The sequence below is a fragment of the Hyperolius riggenbachi genome, chromosome 6, assembly GCF_040937935.1.
Source record: "Hyperolius riggenbachi isolate aHypRig1 chromosome 6, aHypRig1.pri, whole genome shotgun sequence".
Classification (NCBI taxonomy): Eukaryota; Metazoa; Chordata; class Amphibia; order Anura; family Hyperoliidae; genus Hyperolius; species Hyperolius riggenbachi.
The window spans coordinates 41710503-41733121 of record NC_090651.1 but is presented as its reverse complement, the minus strand read 5'-3'; the positions used below and the strand labels follow the sequence as shown (position 1 = coordinate 41733121).

General features: G+C 45.7%; 1 protein-coding gene across 1 annotated transcript in view; it reads right to left on the bottom strand.

The window, feature by feature from the left end:
• The window catches only part of LOC137522040 (vitellogenin-1-like), a 337455-nt gene that overhangs the window by 27707 nt on the left and 287129 nt on the right, over positions 1-22619 (bottom strand). The window contains exons 25-31 of the mRNA XM_068242060.1: positions 22370-22426; positions 17586-17636; positions 13760-13957; positions 9299-9441; positions 9080-9218; positions 4313-4442; positions 2303-2492 (exon numbers count right to left, since the gene is read on the bottom strand). Of these exons, the coding sequence (XP_068098161.1) occupies positions 2303-2492; positions 4313-4442; positions 9080-9218; positions 9299-9441; positions 13760-13957; positions 17586-17636; positions 22370-22426 (908 nt within the window). The remainder of the gene's footprint in view (positions 1-2302; positions 2493-4312; positions 4443-9079; positions 9219-9298; positions 9442-13759; positions 13958-17585; positions 17637-22369; positions 22427-22619) is intronic.

The window sequence follows — 22619 nt, the reverse complement described above, 5'->3', positions numbered from 1 at the left end:
CAGATGTAAATATTGCACTGGCGAATTGATAAGGGGGGGTCTGAGGGCAATCTGAGCGTGTAGGCGGGTGATTGGGTGTCCGCAAGGGGCAGATTAGGGTCTGATCTGATGGGTAACAGTGACAGGTGGTGATAGGGGGTGATTGATGGGTAATTAGTGGGTGTTTAGAGGAGAGAATAGATGTAAACGCTGCGCTTGGGTGGTGATCTGATGTCGGATCTGCGGGCGATCTATTTGTGTGGGTGGGTGATCAGATTGCCCGCAAGGGGCAGGTTAGGGGCTGATTGTTGGGTGGCAGTGACAGGGGGTGATTGATGGGTGATAGGTGATTGGCAGGTGATTGACAGGTGATCAGTGGGTTATTACAGGGAAGGACAGATGTAATTAATGCACTGGCGAATTGATAAGGGGGGGGGGTCTGAGGGCAATCTGAGCGTGTGGGCGGGTGATTGGGTGCCCGCAAGGGGCAGATTAGGGTCTGATCTGATAGGTAAAAGTGACAGGTGGTGATAGGGGGTGATTGATGGGTGATTGATGGGTAATTAGTGGGTGTTTAGAGGAGAGAATAGATGTAAACAATGGATTTGGGAGGTGATCTGATGTCGGATCTGCGGGCGATTTATTGGTGTGGGGGGGTGATCAGATTGCCCGCAAGGGGCAGGTTAGGGGCTGATTGATGGGTGGCAGTGACAGGGGGTGATTGATGGGTGATTGACAGGCGATTGACAGGTGATCAGGGGGGATAGATGCATACAGTACATGGGGGGGGGGGGGGGGTCTGGGGGGGGGGGGGGTCTGGGGAGAATCTGAGGGGTGGGGGGGTGATCAGGAGGGAGCAGTGGGCAGGGGGGGGGGGGATAAAAAAAAATAGCGTTGACAGATAGTGACAGGGAGTGATTGATGGGTGATTAGGGGGGTGATTGGGTGCAAACAGGGGTCTGGGGGGTGGGCAGGGGGGGGGGGGGGTCTGATGAGTGCTGTGGGCGATCTGGGGCAGGGGGGGTAAAAAATCAGTGTGCTTGGTGCAGACTAGGGTGGCTGCAGCCTGCCCTGGTGGTCCCTCGGACACTGGGACCACCAGGGCAGGAGGCAGCCTGTATAATACACTTTGTAAACATTACAAAGTGTATTATACACTTTGTATGCGGCGATCGTCGGGTTAACATCCCGCCGGCGCTTCCGTATGGCCGGCGGGATGTTGCGGCGGGTGAGCGGCGCCAGGCGGAGGCGGAGGATCGCGTCACGGATGACGCGATCGCTCCGCCCATGCCCCTACAAGGACCGCCGCCAATTGTCAATACGGCGGTCCTTGCGGGGTGCACTTCCCGGCCGCCAATTGTCAATACGGCGGTCGGGAAGTGGTTAACAAGTTACTGACTGCTCTGACAGCTCTGATTAATGCAAAGTGCAGAGAGCCGAAAGTCTGTTTGATTCATCTGTGGAGAGAGCCAGAGAGCCCTCTGTGTGAGTAATTTCTGCAGGCAGGGAAAGACGGTGTGACTCATCTGTCTGAGTCATCAGTGGGAGAGCCAGAGAGAGCCGTCTGTGTGAGTCATTTCTGCAGGGCAAAGAGGGAATCGGGACACTGCTCTACTCTACCGCTCAATGGGCTGCGGTAATTTACCGACCTCCAAGGGCAGCTGGGGAAATCTTTATGAATTAGCACACAGACCGGGAAAATACCGAGTGCGGTATTTTGCCGACAAGATTTTGTTTATCGCACTGCTGTTTATGAATTGAGGCCTATGTGTTGTATTTCTGTTTTTACCTTTTCTGCAATAAAGACCTAGTTAAAGAAAATAGACTCCAAATTACCAAAAACTCATTGTCCATTTCAAATGATAAACACCCTATCACTTTTATGTACATACAGTACTTGCAAATTCTTGGATCCAATACTAGTTCAGGGATTAATCGGATAATAAATCAGTGCTCAGTACATAGGATGATGATGATGATGATGATGATGATGATATATATAACAGGCACATATCTGAAGTAACAATGTCATTTCACTTTGAGTTCAGCTCTAACTGAACTTCTATTAAAAGTGCCTACAGCCCTATTAAAGCTTGATCAGGCTGTAAGGTTTTATTGAAGTCTTTAAATCTTTCACTGTTCAGAGTTTTACAGTATGAAAACGCAAAGCCCCAGTGCTCATTTCGCAGCTGCTATCAGCTTGGCGCCGCTATTATAATGATGGAGCCGCCACTAATGAAGGGGGCAGACCATATTACAAAGCCATACGCCTTGTCAGGGTAACCTTCTGAAGGGCCTTCAGCTCATTAGCAGGTGTACTTACGAAGATCCCAGCCTGACATTCAATTCAAAGGTTGCCAGTCCTTGACCCATTTTTTTCATGGCCACCAGAAACTTTAATTCATTGGTGCAGTCTTGAGCGATCACCGTGTAGCAGTGCGCAGGGCTGAGGGAGCAACCCAGACTCCGCTGGTCAAATGTCACAATGTTTTCTGTGCCCACTCTACAGATGGCTGCAATACAAAAACAATGAACATGGTTAGTCGAATGCTAAAAGCTTGATACAACGTCAGTGTTCAGATACTGTATGAAGGGAACAGTCAACAGGGCCAGATCTCGACTTTTTGCTGCCTTAGGCAAACTTGTGAGGATGCCCCCCCCCCCACCCGCCTGATTTGGAATGATGGCACAGCAATCAGCAATTTAGTCTGTATCATTTAATGCTCTCACATGACATGCGAAAGCTCAACCCAATAGCGCACTGGCTGGCTGTGATTCTGTGACCAACAGACTTCTCACCCTCAGCCACTTCATTCTTCCTCAGTCAGGACAGCAGTGCCATCTCCTCCCTTCTGCTGTGCAGAACACTGCTGACCTCCTGCCTCCCCTCTCCTCACTCACTGTGAGACACCTCACAGAGCACAACAAGCTGCTTTTCCCCAATGATGACTTCTTCGCCTCGCTCTCCTCTCGCTTCTCCTCCTACTCTGCCTGAATGCGGTTAGTGTAAACACTGAACAAAAATGCTGCCCCTGTAATTTCTGCGCCTGATGCAAATGTTTCACCTTGCCTCATGAGAGAACCGGCCTTGTCATTGCAGCCTGCGGGGGCAGGGCACTCGGAGGTGACCAAACCAGTCAGTCAGTGTGGGGAGGATACTCCTCGGTGTGTTTTCTTCCGCTGGTACATGTCGCTTATCTTCAAGGTAGAACCATTTTGGTTCTGCTACAGCTGTCTGTATACCTCTCAATACAGTTGTCCTTTAAAAGCAAATTTATTTGGCAGCCTCCATATCCAGGTCCGGATTTAGGCCAAGGCCACCTAGGCCCTGGCCTTGGGCACCACAGGAGCAATGGCACCAAAGCAGCAGGCTAAGCTGGTGCAGCATTTGCAAGGTTGCAAATGCTGCAATGTAGGAAGATCAGGCAAGCGCCTGATCTCCCTGCTGCCAGCCACCTATGCAGCAGCCACCTTGCTCTCTGTGCACGTTGGCATTGTGGCGGACGGCTACGGACTTGGGCAGCATTGGAGACAGAGGGGAAGAGGAAGCTTCGGCGCTGGAGATGAGCAGAGAAGTGAGTGATGCTGATGGCTGCTGTGGTGTGGAGGCAAGCTGTACTGAAAGAGGGGGAGTTGGAAAGGGAGGGATTAAGGGAGTCATCAGGGTACCTATACTGGAGGGGAGTCCCCTCCAGTATAGCTCAGGGGAGGGGGTCATCAGGGTACCTATACTGGAGGGAATGGGGGAGGGGTCATCAGGCTACCTATACTAGAGGGAAGGGGGGGGGGTCATCTGGTTACCTATACTGGAGGGAAGGGGATATCTAGCTACCTGTACAGCAGGGGAGCGGCTGGTAACATTGGCCTTGGGTGGTACAGAGTATAAATCTGGCCCTGTCCATATCCTTCTCAGCAATTTAATCAAGACACTGGGGATGGCGTGAAAAGGATTAATGCCTTTTTTTACACACTGCTCAGGGACGTGGAGATAAGACTTTTCTCAGCTGTAGTACTGGTCACAAAGAGTTATCTCTTACAAGGAGTAAGTAGGAGAGGTCAGATGATCTATGCTCACAGGGAGAGACTGACTTGAGTATTTTAGGCAAAGCTACCTATGGTAAGCACAGGGGTATGTTCATGCTGAATTCATATACACCTGTGTGTTCCTCTTCTTGTGTCCCTCAGTTCTCCGTAATCACTCCCTGAGAAATACGACTTTTGGCTAAAGTCACATTTTCAGACAGGAAGAGGCAAGCCTGCTGTAATGTTCCCTCCCATCACCCTCCCAATCCCTCCTTTTTCCCGCCCGATTCATTCCCTAAGGGGACATCACCTTTTTTGTAGTTCTGGGCCAGTGTAGTCAGTTCTGGAAGAGTTGTGAAGTCCGTATGGCGAATCCACCGCTGCAAGCGACCGAATGACAGATCCATGGGGATAGGTATTCCCTGTTTGTAAATTGTCATCTAACGAGAAAAAAGGAACACATCATTTTCTTGGTTACAGGGGCAAGGAATTTCCAAGGCGAGAGATCACCTATAAAGTGTTCCCAAGACGGGTTGGAAACATAAAGAGAGATACTTACCTAGGAAGACGGAATCGCCTGGATCCGGCTGAGGCTTCTTGTGTCCTACTGGCTCCCACCATTACTAGGCATGGAAGAGCTTGTTGGATATGCTATCATGGGCGCGCTACCTAAGTAGTGTACGGACATGGCCATACTGCTTTCGAGTACAGCCATGCCTGTGCAGTAGAATGGAGCCCATTTTCACACTAGCGTACTATAGCCCCACTCTTACACGTGGGAGGAAGTGGGTGAGGAGAAGCCACAATCTTCCACAGGGTCCCAGCGGGCAGCGGTGAGGGCCAGGAGAACACAAGAAGACTCTGGAGGATCCAGAGGTCTCCCTCTTCCTAGTTAAGTATTTCTCTTTTGTGTTTCAGGCTGCCTTGGGTTCTCTTTAGTCACATCTTTCTCTCTAGAATAAAAAAGTTCAAATAAGACAAGAGCCTAAATACAATCATATCCAGCTTAGCAATGTTGAGAATCTTGTACAGAAAAGAGATAAAGCCACTTCCTGTTTACAGTAGTTTTGTTCTCTTCTCAAAGGACAAAACTTGCATCTTCCCCTTCTGCAAACATAGAATGCATAAGAAAGCCCTTACCAAAAATGTATATACTGAAGCTGTTCCCCAGGGGCACCTCTAGCCATTTTGTCACTTTAGGCGAGAAAACTGGTAGCGCCCACCCACAACCATGGTGCCCCCCCCATCATAATGCGTCAATGTTTCACCAGAAAATAATGGTAATACGGCAATGTTTCACCAGAAAATAATGGTAATATGGCAATGTTTCACCAGAAAATAATCGTAATGCAGCAATTTTTTACCAGAAATAATCGTAATGAAGGCAGTGTATTTCCAGAAAATAATTGTAATGCGCCAATCTTTCACCAGAAAATAATCGTAATGCAGCAATGTTTCACCAGAAAATAACGTAATGCAGCAATGTTTCACCAGAAAATAACGTAATGCAGCAATGTTTCACCAGAAAATAATTGTAATACAGCAATCTTTCATCAGAAAATAATCGTAATGCAGAAATCTTTCATCAGAAAATAATAGTGATGCAGCAATGTTTCACCAGAAAATAATCATAATGTGGGCAGCTTTTCACCAGAAAATAATGTGCACCTGTAAAAAAACATTTACACACCTGTAGAAGACTCCTCTCCCAGCGCGCAGCTCCCTTCCCCCTATGATCTGCTTGCATGCAGAGCTACGGGAAGAAGTCTCCAGTGCAGGGCTTTGGATGCCATCTTCCCATAGCCCCTGCTGTCAGGATCACTCCTGTAGCATGTTCTGTCAGTTGCAGTGGAACTGCAACCGGGCAGTTCTGACTTATCTGCTTGCATTTGGTTGCGCATTCGCAATAAGTCTCATTGTCATTTGCAATCACTCTGCAGTTCAGAGCAGCTCAGGATGCTGTCATAAATCCTCCTATTGCTTGCTGCAGTTGAACTACAGCCAGATAGCCCTGGATTTCATACATGCATATCGTTGCATAATATTGCATGTATTTGGCAGCTTGTGTTCAAGCTAGCTCAGGATTGAGTGATTACCATTTAGCTGTGTGGGAATTTGCATGCCTGCATCCATTGACTGATGTCCACATAAAAGTATGCTTCCCATTTCAGACTCCGCCCGGCATAGCTTACAGCTCCCTGAGTTGTTGCTGGGTCCATGCTTTAAACCTATTGTTTATTGCCTTGCTTTGTATTTCCATGCCTGCTGGGTGTTTGCTGAACTCGTGGGAGGTCAGTGAAGTCCATTAACCGTTAAAGTCGGCGGGTTTTTAAATGTATACATTTTTACTTTGAAACTTTAACATCGATTTTCTCAAAAACTATAAGGTCTTTTTGAAAAAAATTTTTTCCTCTTATTCCTTCTGATCTCCTTAATATATTCTCCAAATTTGAGGCTCTTAGCATTTAAGGGGGCTTTGCTATTAACCCTTAAAGTCAGCGGCTTTTTTATATTATATGGAGCGTTACGGTTTAACGCGAAATTACGGTAGCGTTTAATGCGAAATTACGGCATGAACAAATGCCCATTGTAATGCGAAAATTACGCGAAAATTACGCTTACGCGAAATTTCGCGAAATCCTTCTTCATTACGATTATGTACTTACGGCCATAATCGTAATTACACTAATTACGCGCAATTTCGCGAAATCGTAATTACGTCATTACGCTCATCTCTAGTGTGGCGTCGCACTAAGCAGCCATTGTATCTTAATGCGACTTTCATTACTCAATTAGTGTATTTCAATGTGACTGCCAGACTGACTTAGATACAACCTTAGCTTTACTGACCATTCTCTCGCCTAGTCCTTTGTACCGCAGCCATCTGATATAACGTTTATGATCTTAGCCTGTTACCGACTCCGATTCCGCCTAGTCCATTGTACCACACAGCCATCTGATCTAACGTGTATGACCTTAACCTGTTACTGACTCTGATTCTGTCTAGTCCACTGTACCACTGACATTTGATCTAATGTGTATGACCCTAGCCTGTTACCGACTACGTCTGTTGTGTATTGTATAACATAGCATCTAGCGTGATAGGCGATATCGGAAACCCAGAGCTGCAGTTGCTCTGGGCAATCCTGCTCCCTTGTTCATTACTCCTGTGGCCACCTATGTAGCCTCTTCCATTACCCAGCTACATAGTCTTGAGCATACACGCTGACTCAGAAAGTATACCCCCCAAGCATTACACCTGCTCTGATTAAAAATCAAAATGCGCACTACTGTATGTCTCATAAACCAAGGAGTTAACAGTCTCACGGTTAGTTGCCAATACTGTCCTTGAACAAGGCTCCCTAAAAGATCACCGTTATACAAAGGTTTGGCTCCTTAGTCCAAGGCAATCGCCTTAACATGTAAAATAAAATAAACAAAGGGACATACAGTATAGCGTATAACTGCGTTCACACAATTGCTCCTTCACCAGGAGACTTTTATATTGTGCAAGTATTAAGGATCACCTTCCAGTCACCAGTGCTAAGACACACCCCCCAATGTGCCCGCACTCACACCTGCTCTGCCTGCTGGAAGACTCCCACAGGCTGAGGTGAGCTGCGGGCTGCGGGGAGTGAACTGGCAAGCCAGTTCACCACCTGAGGAGTCCCACAATCTTACAGAGGGGTGGGGGCCGGTCCTGTCCTGCCTTGTTGGCCTGGTGGACCAGGCATCCCTGCTGCTCCCCTACAATCAGCACAAATATGAATTCCACCATGTTTGGTTAGCGCTAGAGATGCTCAAATCTGAATCCGGGTGATGAAACCCGGATAGTTGCATCCGGATTTCACCCAGTAAACCTGTGCGCGGTGGGCGGGGGAGGTCAAGCTTACCTGTCTGACGTCTTCTTTGGTCCGCCCCTCGGCGCCTCCCACGATGCGGTCCACGCGCATCAAGTGACTACAAACACTTGCTCCTTCAACCTGGAAGGAGGAAGTGTTTGTAGTCACGTGACCGCCGCGTGTAATACATCGTGGGAGGTGCCGAGGAACGGACCGAAGAAGACGTCAGACAGGTAAGCTTGACCCCTCTCCCGCCCACCCCGCACAGGTATCTGGGTGAAATCCGGATGCAACTATTCGGATTCACCGGGATTTGGATTTGAGCATCCCTAGTTAGCGCTACGGTTGTGCCCAAGAAACTCTTGGTGTGGATACTATGCTACATATACCTGGAGATGGGCTTTAAAGTGGAAATAAACTCGGAACTTCCTCTGCTCTAAGAAAACCCCCTTCATTACAATTTTTGAAAAGCCTAAAAGAACCTGAAGTTTTAACTTAACTTCACTTATACAATACAATAATACAATAACATTTCTATAGCGCTTTTCTTCCATAGGACTCAAAGCGCTTCTGCGGGGAGCAGGGGCATAACAAAAGAGGAGCATCCACTGCAACTGCAGGGGGGCCCAGACCTGTAAGGGGGCCCCAACCACTACTGCATTCCCACCGATAAAGGGGTCCATGCATCAGATCAGGTGTTTTTGTGGCTACACTTGTTATGGGTGTGAAGATTGTGATGGCCACACTTGATTCATGACCCTTGTGAGATGGGCCCCCAGGTTGTGAGGGTCACAAGGGGTAGGCAAGGGAAAGGGTGTGACCATTGGGGATCCCCATCAAAGTTTTGCTGGTGGGCCCCATGATTTGTAGTTACGCCCCAGCAGGGAGCACTGAAAGGGTTAAGTCTCAGTGTTTATTGTATGGAGAGCTGCCTTGGCAGAGCTCTCCTGCAATCTATTCACAGTTGCTGATGAGAACTAATTAGATAGTTTAATCAAGCTAAACAAACACAGACACAGAGAAGTCAATTTTTTCAGCAACTGTATGTGGAATAAAGACTTTTCATTGTGTGCTGTACAAGAGTTTGGACCTACTTTAGGTACACATTAGCATTAACTGAAAATTATAATAATAATAAAAAAAAATTGTGGGGCAGTTGGGAGTCCAAAAGTGGTTGTCTACTTTCATACAACTACTTACAATTGCTCTCTAAGGTTGTATCAATGGCAAAGTACCTCTGGTGTCTTAATTATGGTATCGAATGCGTCCTCGGATCTGACGGCCACTCTTGCTGTGACCCGGCGAGGGGTGTTGTGATGACTTAGCTCTGAAAATCCCAGCATATATGCCACACCAGGCACAAAGTCCATGATGCTGTGGAAACAGAACACCTTCTGTCATAAATAAATGTAGCTCACTCACAGAGTGTAAAAAGAAAAAAAAAATGAAAGTACCTTCCAGCTGCTCTTTTCAGCCAGGAGGGCAGCCCCTTCCACTGCCAGTAGAGCTGCACGGCCGGATTTTCAGCCAGCTGACCAGTAGCTGCATCCATCGCAATCGAGTAGTCCTCGCAGTTGTTGCCCCACCGAATTGCAGCCTGTAAGATCACAATGCAGCTATTAAGTTTGATTAAAGTGTAACTGCCGGGCATAAAATCCAAAAACAATTGTTTATTTTTATCTGGTAAACCAGTAATAAGGATACTAACCAGGTAATCTATCACTTTTTTGTTGATCATTCCCCATTTTGCCTGACACTTATTTGATACACACAAAATTTGGTACGTACAAAGGAAGTTGCAGGGCATGCTGGGTTGTCCTTTTTTGCTTCTCTACTTTGCCCTCAGACTTAACTAATGCAGTCTGATTGGCTGAAGCCTCTTTCACTCTTGTTTTCCCCTCCCACACCTCTGTTCCTCTCTGAAACTGGGCTGTGCTAAGGAATGATAAACTGATATTGTTTGAGGGCAGACAGCAGGCAGTGTTGTCACTGACCAAAGAATTACATGGGCACTATTATGGCCCATACTCACGGGATACAAATGTTGCCGCAACACGTGGCGCGCGCGTGTTGCAGCGACAGGTCGCCCGTGAGTATGTGGCGTTGCCCGGGCGAGCACCCCGAACTGTCGCTTGTCGCTGATGTCGCTGGGCGATTGAACCGCTCAATCACTTGGCGACAGTCGCCGCCGCAACTCCGCCGCAACTGTCGCTAGTCCGTGTGAGTACGCGGACTAGCGACAGCAACAAGATAAGTTATACATTGGGCTTCCGGCGGGGGGAGGCGCAACAGCGACAGCTTCCGCCGCATCAGTTGCCAGGTCCCTCCGCCGTGTGTATGCGGAGGGACCTGGCGACGAGCTGTCGCCGGCCTGTCGCGCACAAGCTCACGTGTGCTGGCGACAGGCCAAAAAGTTGCCCGTGAGTATGGGCCATCAGGGTCCCTGGGGTGTCAATCTCAAGTTTATTGTGGAATGTTAAGGACCAGGGGTGTTTTGCCTGATCTGTGCTGCGTGGGCTCTACAGCCCGCAGCACAGATCATGATTGAGCCAGGGCGACCAGACTTCCCCCCTTTTTTTCCCACTAGGGGGATATCCTGCTGGGGGGGTTTGATCGCTGCCGACTTGCTGTGTGCAGCAGGGGGGGCTTCTCAAAGCCCCCCTCCGCAGCGATTTTCGCCCTCCCTCTCCTTACCTCAGGCTTCAGCCTATCAGATGCCGGCGATCCCCGGCCAATCAGAGGCCGGGGATCGCCGATCTCCTTTACCGCGCTGCTGCGCAGCAGCGCCGTATGATGTAAACAGCAGGGATTTCTTCCCCGCGTGTTTACAATTAGCCTGCGAGCTGCGATCGGAGGCTCGCAGGCTGTTCATGGAGACACCCTCCGTGAACTGACATCCATGGTAACACCACTTCGACCTGCCGACGCCTATCGGCCTTAGGCGGTCGTTAAGTGGTTAAACAAACTATTACTAATCTCCCCCCCTACCTCCCTACCTATGCCTAACACTAACCTACCCCCTACATGCATAGTTACATAGTAATTTGGATTGAAAAAAAAACACACGTCCATCAAGTTCAAACAATAAATAAGGTACAACACCAGCCTGCTCCTTCACATATCCCTGTTGATCTAGAAGAAGGCAAAAAACCCTTACAAGGCCTGGTCCAATTAGCCCCAAAAGGGAAAAAAATTCTTCAATCAGATAGAATCCCTGGATCGACATCGCCAGGAATGACCTAGTAATTATAGCCATGGATGTCTTTCAATGCCAGGAAAGCATTTACGTTCCCCTTAAAAGCAGGTATAGAATTTGCTGTAACTACTTTCTGTGGTAATACATTCCACATGTAATCTCTCTTTCTGTAAAAAAAACCTTTCCTAATTAAATGGCTACAACGTTTTTCCTCCATGCACAGATCTTCTTGTCCCCTAGTCCTTTGCACACAGCTAGGGACAAAAATCTCATCTGCCAAGCTTTTATATTGCCCTCTGATGTACAGTATTTATACGTGTTAATTAGATCTCCTCTAAGGCATCTTTTCTCCAGATTAAATAAACCCAGTTTATCTAACCCTTCCTGGTAAGTGAGACCTTCCATCCCTCTAATCAGTCATGTTACTGGTTTCTGTACCTGCTCCACCACTGCATTACCCTTCCTGTATTGTGGTGCCCAGAACTGAATTCCATATTCAAGCAGCCTTACTAGAGAGTTAAACGGGGTCAGTATTACGAGCACGAGGATTATAGCACAGGAGATTTGGGCGCAGCCGGCGCCCACCATAGACCGTAATAGGAATTATGGCTATAGTGGCGCACAGGGAGTAACTTTGGCGCCGTCAGAAGACGGAGCTGAAGTTACTTCTAAAACACTGTAATTCGGCCGCCAACAATAGCTAGAAGCTGAATTACATCATACTCCACCATCCACGTGGACCTGGAGGGGGAATAGTAATTAACGTCGCCAGGACTTGTGCAGGAGCAGGGTAAGCAGTATATGGACTGTATCCTGCACCAAAGTCTCCCTGCAGCTATTTCTCTTGTACGCCAATATTATGCTAGCATCCTGAGTCAATATTTCCCTTTCAATGCATCCTATACACGCCTAAAGGTGCACATACATGGTACAATCTTTTCGATTAGATAATTTTGTTCAATTACTCCGTTAGATTGCGTATAAAGATTTTTCCAACATGTCCGATCGGATTTTTATCGAAAAACTGGAAAATAGTTTGTTTTTTAAATTGAATTTTTTTTTTCTTCTTTCATTCGATTCCATAATTTTGGTAGAACAAATGGGAAAAACAAACGTTTTATTGTACCGTGTATGGGTGGGTACCATAACACTAACCTCCCCTACCTACACCTAAGACTACAGCCGATACCACCCCATTAGAGTTGATAATGGTAGTCGGCTATGCATAGAGCCAATACCAATACTTAGCTATACGTAAGCTGCACCTATTCCAGAGTTCAGGCAAACTCTGGTTCCCCTGGCCCTCAATGTAAAGAGTAACTGTTAATGGTGGCCATACATGGTACAATAAAAACATTATCCCGTTTACTCGATCTAAAGGATCGAATCAAATGAAAGTTGAAAATATTTTTTTTTTAATCAAGAAGATTGAACGATTATCCCATTTTTTCGAGAAAAATCAGATCGGACATGCTGGAAAAATATTTATATATGATCTAACGGAATAATCGAACTAAATTATCTAATCGAAAAAAAAATGAAACATTTTCCATGTATGGCCACCTTAGGCATAAAATCTAAAGTCAATTCTCTATTTGTATCTGGCAAACAAATAATAAGGATGCTAACCAGGCAATTCAAAAGTTAAAAATCACTCTTCATTTTCTTCTCAATAGAATATTATTCACCAGGTTCCCTAGCTATTTGGTACACCTGCTGCAAAAGAGAAGTTGAAGCGCATGCAGTTTTATTTTTCTTCTTTACTTTCCTCCCCTTTTCTCCTCAGACATAACTAATGCAGTCTGATTGGCTGAAGTTTCTTTCACTCTCGTTTCCCCTCCAACACCTCTATTCCTCTCTGATTGGCCAATTATTCTTGTGGTGAGGAGCTGAGAAAGTGTCTCGGCTGAAATACGATCCATACAAATAAACCAGGTCTGCAAAGCCACACAATGATTTGTGACAATGCACTTCTTACTGCAGAGCTGTGTGGGAGTGTCTGAAGACTGTGAGGAGGGAGGGCAATGCATACACAAACAGAAAGAGGAGAGTAAATAGAGTAAGGGAGGAAATGACATTAGTATTGGCTTCAGACACAGGAATTCTAAAATGGAAACTGACAGAAACAGAATTATCTTTATTTACTATATAAAACTCACTGAAATCAAAATGTGGACAGTGCAATATATATGTTATGTAAGAAGAGCAAGTATTTATCTACGAATATATATGTTTGTTTGTTTGTTTTTAAGATAGGATGGCTAACAGCTCCTCTTTAAGTACTCAGCATGCCATAGCACCTAATTTTCCAATCTTGCCCAATTTACCTGTCTTGTAGTAAAGTGAACGACATCATGAAAAAAGCTTTGACATAGTCTACAGAAGGTAAGCTACCTCCAGAACTGGTTAAATCATTGAAACAAGCATATGCAGCAACTTACATTCAGCTCTGTCACTTTCCATACACACTCCACACTCATTAACACAGTGCACAAAATATCAGCACAATAATAATGCAGGAACATAATAAAAATAAGCAGCATTCCTCCTCATCCATGGACAGCTTTCCCATAGTTACATAGATTGGTTGTAAAAAAGACACCTTTTTTAATAGGAGGTTTCCCCTAGGCTGCAGCCTATGGGGCCAATCCAGAAAAATGGCCCAGCTTCACAAGTGACAAGGGACAAGACAATGTAATTCTGCAGCTAAATATCTTACCGAAGCTTTGTGAAATTTAGAAAGGGAGGCATTCAAACAAGTTTTCCAAGAACTGTTTGGGGCCAGAGAGACAATCGCCACCTTGGCGTGGTACCTGTCGAGGTACGCTGTGGCTTGGTATCCCCTGTGCTGGGCGTCACTGAAGAAGGTTTTCACCAGGAGGACAGCACTAGGGAACAGTTGCCTGGATAAATTCTCCTGTAAGTTACCAGAAAGGAAACAAAATGTACAATGTTAGGCTTTTTACATTTGTCAAATTTACATGTGTAAAATTGCTAAGTATGTTGAGGAGAATATTGGAAACAAGTCAAAAAATTATTTTTCAAAAAGACTTTGTAGTTTTTGAGAAAATTGATTAAAAAATGCAAAAGAAAAATGAAGAGAATATGAAGTGAAAATAAACTCATGATATAACGAATTGTATGTGTAGTACAGCTAAGAAATAGAACATTAGTAACAAAGAACAGAATCTCATATTGTTTTCCAGTACAGAAAGAGTTAAGAAACTTGTTATCTATGCAAAAGAGCTTCTCTGAGCTCTCCGACCCAACGTGTGCCTGAGGCAGGGGCGTTGCTACCCCAAAGATCAGTGGCACGTGCCCCGGATCTATTCTGGGGTGCCCCGGATGTCGCCCAGGCAGAGTCAGCTGTGGTGCCACAATGGTGTGCATGCTGGGAGCTGTGGTGCATCAATCGGTGGTATGCTAGGTACTGTGGTGCCTCTATGTGGGCATACTGGGTGCTGTGGTGCCATGCTGAGCGCTGTGATGACTTTTTATTGGGGCATGCTTAAAAGAAAGGGGGAGAACTGAGAGCCCGATATGGTGTAGTATGTTAATAAGGTGATGTCTGATGCAAACACACACAGTGATTATACTCACAAGGACGGGTCGTCTCCAAGGCAACCACTAGATAAGCAGGCGGGGCGAATTGTAACCTGACCCCGCTCAGGGTTAAGAAGTCGTTCTCTGTAGATAGAAGGAAATGGGGATACACCCCTCCACCCAGGGTGGACTCAACAATTATGTGGTATAACAACAGAGGCGCCAAGTAGAGTAAAATTAGTTAAAATTGTTAAAATGGGGAGAAGTGGGTGGACTCACCTCCCTTCTGAAAAAATGGCCAGACAACGGGCAGTTTACTTCAAGTTTAAAGTAACATTTATTATGAGCTCCAAAAGTGCAACGCGTTTCACGGGTAACAGTCCCGTTTCTTCAGGCAAACAATTTTTGGAGGGAGCAAAGTCGGGTAAAGAGCTACACAGAGGCGCTATATCTGGCTCTTGACCCAACTTTGCTCCCTTGTCTGGCCATTTTTTCAGAAGGGAGGTGAGTCCACCCACTTTCCCCCTTTTTAACAATTTTAACTAATTTTACTCTACTTGGCACCTCTGTTGTTATACCACATCATCTTCTATGGGGCCATGCTGAAAGTTGTGGTGCCTTAAAATTTGTATTAATGGAGAGGGGGTTCATATAACATTCTGCTGGGCAGGCCTACTAAGACCACTGTTGAGTTCATGGAAATGTGGCTCCACCCATGACCACACCCACATTACGGTGCATGGCCACACCCATTTTCCATCTGGAGTGCCCAAAAGTGCTCCGGATCTCTTACGATCCTAGCAACACCCCTGGTCTGAGGCAGTTCTATTTTCTGAAGAACATATACATCAAAGAAATAGTGAGAGAAAGCTTTAGATAAGGTTTTACTGCAGGGGAGTTCAACGGGTCATTAGTTCTGCTCTGTTTCATAGTTTAAAATACAGAGTGTAGTTTGTAAACTGCAAATATGACAGAATGATGCAATGTTATAAGAAAGAAAAAGCTATATAACTGAAAATAAAAATATGAGAGTATTTTCTTTGCTACTAATGTTCTATTAATAATCCGTATCACACATACAATTCATTGTAACATGTTTTTTTTTCACCATTTTTCCTTTGCAGTTTTAAAATAGATTTTTTTCAAAAACTGCAGGGTCTTTTTTTAACTTGCTCCCACTCTACTCTTTAATATACAGTGGGATGCAAAAGTTTGAGCAACCTTGTTAATCCTCATGATTTTCCTGTATAAAGCATGATATTTGAGAAGTGAAATGAAGTTTATTGGATTTACAGAAAGGGTGCAATAATTGTTTAAATAAAATTAGGCAGGTGGGTAAATTTGGGCACTGTTGTCATGTTATTGATTCCAAAACTTTAGAACTAATTATTATTGGAACTCAAATTGCCCTTTTAAGCTCAGTGACCCCTGACCTACATACACAGGTGAATCCAATTATGAGACATAGTATTTAAGGGGGTCAATTGTAAGTTTCCCTCCTCTTTTAATTTTCTCTGAAGAGTAGCAACATGGGGGTCTCAATACAACTCTCAAATGACCTGAAGACAAAGATTGTTCACCATCATGGTTTAGGGGAAGGATACAGAAAGCTGTCTCAGATATTTCAGCTGTCTGTTTCTATAGTTAGGAACATATTGAGAAATTGGAAGACCACAGGCTCAGTTCAAGTTAAGGCTCGAAGTTGCAGACCAAGAAAAATCTTGGATAGACAGAAGCGACGAATCGTGAGAACAGTCAGACTCAACCCACAGACCAGCACCAAAAACCTACATCATCTTGCCGCAGATGGGGTCACTGTGCATCGTTCAATCACTTAGCGGACTTTACACAAGGAGATGCTGTATGCGAGAGTGATGCAGAGGAAGCCCACAGCACAAAAAGAGCCGCTTGAGGTATGCTAAAGCACATTTGGACAAGCCAACTTCATTTTGGAATAAGGTGCTGTGGATTGATGAAACTAAAATTGAGTTATTTGGGCATAACAAGGGACATTATGCATGGAGGAAAAAGAACACAGCATTCCAAGAAAAACACCTGCTACCTACAGTAAATATGGTGGCGGTTCCATCATGCTGTGGGGCTGTGTGGCCAGTGCAGGGACTGGGAATCTTGTCAAAGTTGAGGGACACATTGGATTCCACCTAGTATCAGCAGATTCTGGAGACCAATGTCCAGGAATCAGTGGCAAAGCTGAAGCTGCGCCGGGGCTGGATCTTTCAAAAAGACAACGACCCTAAACACTGCTCAAAATCCACTAATGCATTCATGCAGAGGAACAAGTACAACATTCTGCAATGGCTATCTCAGTCCCCAGACCTGAATATAATTCAAAATCTGTGGTGTGAGTTAAAGAGAGCTGTCCATGCTTAGAAGCCATCAAACCTGAATGAAGTAGAGGTGTTTTGTAAAGAGGAATGGTCCAAAATACCTTCAACCGGAATCCAGACTCTCATTGGAACCCACAGGAAGCGTTTAGAGGCTGTAATTTCTGCAAAAGGAGGATCTACTAAATATTGATTTCATGTCTTATGCACCTGCCTAATTTTGTTTAAACAATTATTGCGCACTTTCTGTAAATCCAATAAACTTCATTTCACTTCTCAAATATCACTATGTGTGTCTCCTACATGATACATTTAACTGACATTTTTTATCGTAACAACCAACGATTTATACAGGAAAATCATGACGGTTAACAAGGTTGCCCAAACTTTCGCATCCCACTGTACGTAGTAATTTTGGTGACAAAATAAGGGCTTTGCTATCAATCGCTTCAGTAGGCATGAAATGGCATGAAAATTATGCAAAATTACGATTCCTGATTACATTTACAAACTAAATTAAATACGATTTTTTGCATTACAATTTTATATCATAATTCCAAGTTATGACACAACATTACGATTATGCGAAATGTGTGCTCCTCACTAGTGCAGAATCCTCAAAATCTGACTATCATATTTCTAGAGTGTGTTCCGTACGTTATAAGGTGCCAGGTCCTGTTCACTGCTTTTCTCATCCTGTTTCGGAGCCTGTAAAACAACATACAGATTAAAGATGGTTTTGCACAATCACATACACCGCACACTATTCACCAATGCCCTCTTACACCATTCACACCATCACCAGTATGGCGTGCACCACAGTATGGAACCTGTGCCTGGATACACGTCAATGCTGTTAACCACTTAAGGACCATAGGCTTACACCCCCCTAGTGACCAGGCTTTTTTTTTTTTAATTAGGGCTTTGCAACTTTAATGGCTCGCTGCAGAGCTATACAACTGAGCACACAAATGAATCTCCCCCCGTCCCCTTTTCTGCCCACCAACAGTACTTTCTATTGGTGGGCTCTAATCACTGCTGGAGAGATACGTAGAGGGCGCACTTCTGCTGCGTAGACTGGAGCCGACTGGCTGAAGTCACGGGACCCGGGTTCCAAAGCTGCAGGGAATGGAGGACGGTGGTCAGACCCAGGACATGGTGCTCCAGCACCCAAGGTTGAGACACCAAAATGCGCCCCTCCATCCGTCCCACCCCAGCCGTCACACACTGATGGCTATTAGACTAAGAGGTGCTCCAGGACCCCCAACACCTTAATCTCTACTTATCTGGCTTTCAGATACAGCCGTGTATCTTATTTCTTATTTCTCTCTGCTTCAAACATAATGGGCTTGATTCACTAACCGGCGCTAAGTGTTAGCGCCAAAGTTAAAAGCCTTAGTGCCCCTTAAGTAGCTTTGAGCGCACTAATAGCCACGCAAAGCTACATTGCGCACAGCACTGTACACTTCGCGCGCAGCTCGGTGCGCCAATAATGGCGCGTGGTGCGACGATAACGTCGCGCCCGCTGCTCTGAAAACGTTGCACCTGGTGCGCCGAAAACAGCTTCTGGCACACCCAATGCACCATTTTTCGGCACACCTGGAGTGACGTTTTCAGGGCAGCAGGTGCGACGTTATCGCCGCACCGCACGGCATTATCGTTGCACCGAGCTGCGCGTGAAGTGCACGCTGCTGTGTGCAATGTGTGGGTGCAAACAACCTAACGCCCTGGTTTGCGCCCACAAAGTGTTAAGGCTCACTAACCGGCTTAATGCCAGTTAGTGAATCAAGCCCACTATGGGAATGATAGCTGAGTGAGTTGTGTGCCCCCTCCTACACTGCGCCCTGAGTCTGGAGCCTCTCTTGCCGCGGCCTGGCCCTGACGGCGGTGTGGGAGTGATCGGAGCGGATGGGGCTGGAGGAAGCCCCAGGTATGTATAAATCTTTTTAGTTTTTTCAGCTCTGAGTCCCTTTAAGCAGGTATGCGTGCGCCATTCCTTGCAATCTCCGCCCCCAGGACTTGACGCTGAACGGCGTTACACAGTCCTGGGGAGCCACCTTACTGCATTAACCACCTTACGGCGTTAGGCGGCCGTAAGGGGGTTAATGCAGTGCAGATGGAAAGCCCAATTGACTTGCTTTGCAATTGCATTGCTTGACAGTGGTAGTATAAACAGGTCATAACATAACTAATGTTATTGATAGACAAGACACAGAGCATTTATATTGCGCTTTTCTCCTGTCTGAATCAGAGTGCCAGATATGCAGCCACTAAGTCGTGCTCAGTAGCAGTGTTAGGGAGTCTTGCCCAGGATCGTCTTACTAAGTAGGTGCTGGCTTAGTTCACAGGAAGAGTGTCTGAGGCCGAACCCTTAACCCAGGGGCGTATCTGGGTAATATAGAGCCTATCACAAACACTGAAATTGCGCCCCTCCCCCATCCCAGCAGTCAGTGCCCCCATCCCCTATAAAAACAGAATCCTTTCTTTTTGTACATTTGTTATTGTTGTATGTGTTTTTTGGCTCGGGATACTGCTGAAGGTACTTTTTGGGGGAAATATCTCTTCTTATTCCCTCTCTGTGCTCTTTTCTAACAATAAGCTAAGTGCACCCTACATACATAAATTAAGTAGCCAATGTTCCCCAGATAACAGAAATCATCTGATCTGAATTCTGACTCTGAGTCACGGGGAGGCAAGGAGACAGTCATGGCAGCACAGCACAGGGGCAGGCTTGGGGTGCAGCACAAGGGCAAGCATGGCGGCGCCCATGGTGCTGTGGCACCCATGACACGAGCCATGCCTGTACCCCTCTAGATACACCTCTGCCTTAACCAGTGCACTATCCAGCCACAAGCACACTATCCAGCTACAAGTACACTATCCATCCACAAGTACTGTATACTATCCAGCCACAAGCACACTATCCAGCCACAAGCACACTATCCAGCCATGAGTATACTATCCAGCCACAAGTATTCTATCCAGCCACACGCGCACACTATCGAGCCACAAGCACACTATCCAGCTACAAGTACAGTACACTATCCCTCCACTAGTACACTATCCAGCCACAAGCACACTATCCAGGTACAAGTACACCATCCAGCCACAAGCACACTACCCAGCCACAAGCACAATATCCAGCCACAAGCACAAAATCCAGCCACAAGCACACTATCCAGCTACAAGTACACTATCCAGCTACAAGTACACTATCCAGCCACAAGCAAACTATCCAGCCACAAGTACACTATCCAGCAAATAGTACACTATCCAGCCCCAAGTACACTATCCAGCAAATAGTACACTATCCAGCAAATAGTACACTATCTAGCCACAAGCACAATATCCAGCCACAATCAGACTATCCAGCCACAAGTACACTATCCAGCCACAGGCACACTATCCAGCCACAAGCACACTATCCAGCCACAAGCACACTATCCAGCCACAGGCACACTATCCAGCCACAAGCACACTATCCAACTACAAGTACACTATCCAGCCACAAGTACAATATCCAGCAAATAGTACACTATCCAGCCACAAGCACACTATCCAGCCACAAGTACACTATCCAGCCACAAGCACACTATCCAGCCAGAAGCACACTATCCAGCTACAAGTACACTATCCAGCCACAAGCACACTATCCAGCCATAAGCACACTATCCAGCCACAAGTACACTATCCAGCCACAAGTACACTATCCAGCTACAAGCACACTATCCATTCACAAGCATACTATCCATCCACAAACACACTATCCAGCCACAAGTACACTTATCTAGCTACAAGTTCACTATCTATCCACAAGTACACTATCCAGCTACAAGTACACTATCCATCCACAAGCACACTATACATCCACAAGTACACTATCCACCCACTAGCACACTCTCCAGCCACAAGTACACTATCCAGCCACTGGATAGAAACAGATTAAGAGAGATATGAATCAACGGCATGATTACAAATCATGGGGTTCCCCAGCAAAGCCTAGATGTACCCCCTTCCCAAATAGTTCACACCCTGTTCCCCCACAATGACCCTCACAGCCTATTGGTCCATCAGCCATGGGTCAAACAATAAGAGTAGCCACTATGAAACCTTTCCATGATAGTGTGGCCATAACACCCTCGCTGTAGAGAAAGAGTGAGCATCTGGGGCTAGATATAGGATCATTATCTATCTATCTATCTATCTATCTATCTATCTATCTATCTATCTATCTATCTATCTATCTATCTACTTAAAAATGTAAGTACACCTCTCACATTTTTGTAAATATTTTACTATAGCTTTTCCTGGGACAACACTGAAGATATGACACTTGTCAAGTGTTCAGTTTGTATAGCAGGGTACATTTTCTGTCCCATCAAATTAGCTCAACTTACAGAAATTAATGTCTAAACCGCTAGCAACAAATGTGAGCACACCCCTAAGTGTAGAATGTAAAAATTATGCCAAAAGCTGTCAATATTTTGTGTGCCCACCATTATTTTCCAGTGCTTTGTAAACACTCTTGGGTATGTAGCTTCACAGGTTGCCACTGGAATCCTCTTCCACTCCTCTTTAACTTTTTCCGGACCACCACATGTAAAGCCTACGCTGCACTTGTGGCTGCTTAAGCCTGATGCGGCATAGGATTTACGCTGCCTGCTATTTCCACTCCCGACGCGATTGTGCGCACCCGAAAGGGGAGATTAAGTCGTTTTCGACGCTTGCCCGCCGCGAGTCACTGCGTTGTTGAGCATCTTGTGCAGTGACATGTGGAGAATCAGAAGTCATGTAAATCTATGACGCCAAACAAATTGAAAACCATTCGCTGCGCGCATTCGAGTTGCGCCTGCGTTGAGGCTTATTTTATCAATACACTTCTGCGCAATTCGTCTTTTTTGGCCACAGGAAGTGAGCGTTAGAGAGCCTCACTTCCTGCTTGGCCTGATGCCAGAACAGGAAATTCAGTGCTTTGACGCAGAGATCCCCGAAGGCTGTATTTTTGGAGTTGCGGTGCAATGTGACCGTCCCATTACACCGTAAAACGAGAGGCCAAGGCACAGTGTGAAACCGGCCTCAGGGGCGTTTTGCTGCCAGCAGTTTAGAAATGAATGACTGTGTATTGAGTTATTTTGATAAGGCAGTAACTATACACTGCTATACAAGCTGCACACTGACTACTTTACATTGCATCACAGTGTCCAGTGTTATCTCATAAAAAGATAGAATAAAACATTTAAAAACATGTGAGAGGTGCACTCACTTTTGTGTGTTTTAGTTTGAAAACAACCAGTCAGAGGTAGTGGGTCCCTTTAAAACTCCTCCCATTATGGCAGTTGAATAGAATCTCGGCACCAGGGTCAACGGGGTTTCTATACTTGGTGAGCACAAATTTTATAAACATACTGTAATTGCGACAAGTGTTAGTAAAGGTGACATACCAGCACAGTAGATGTAGACTTAAACACAGCATTGACGACTTCTGGTTCTAAGAATGCCTAAAGCATGAAAGAAAATAAGGAACAAGGTGTGAACAAAAAAATAATAATTAAGAGAAATGAAAAAAATAGAAGAAAATAATTAAAAGATGGTAAAAAAGGTAAAGAAGTAAAAAAAGGAGGCAAAAGGGAAGGGGTGGGCAAAGGGGGTAGAAGAGGGAGAGTGATGATGTGGAAATGGAAAAAGCAGAAA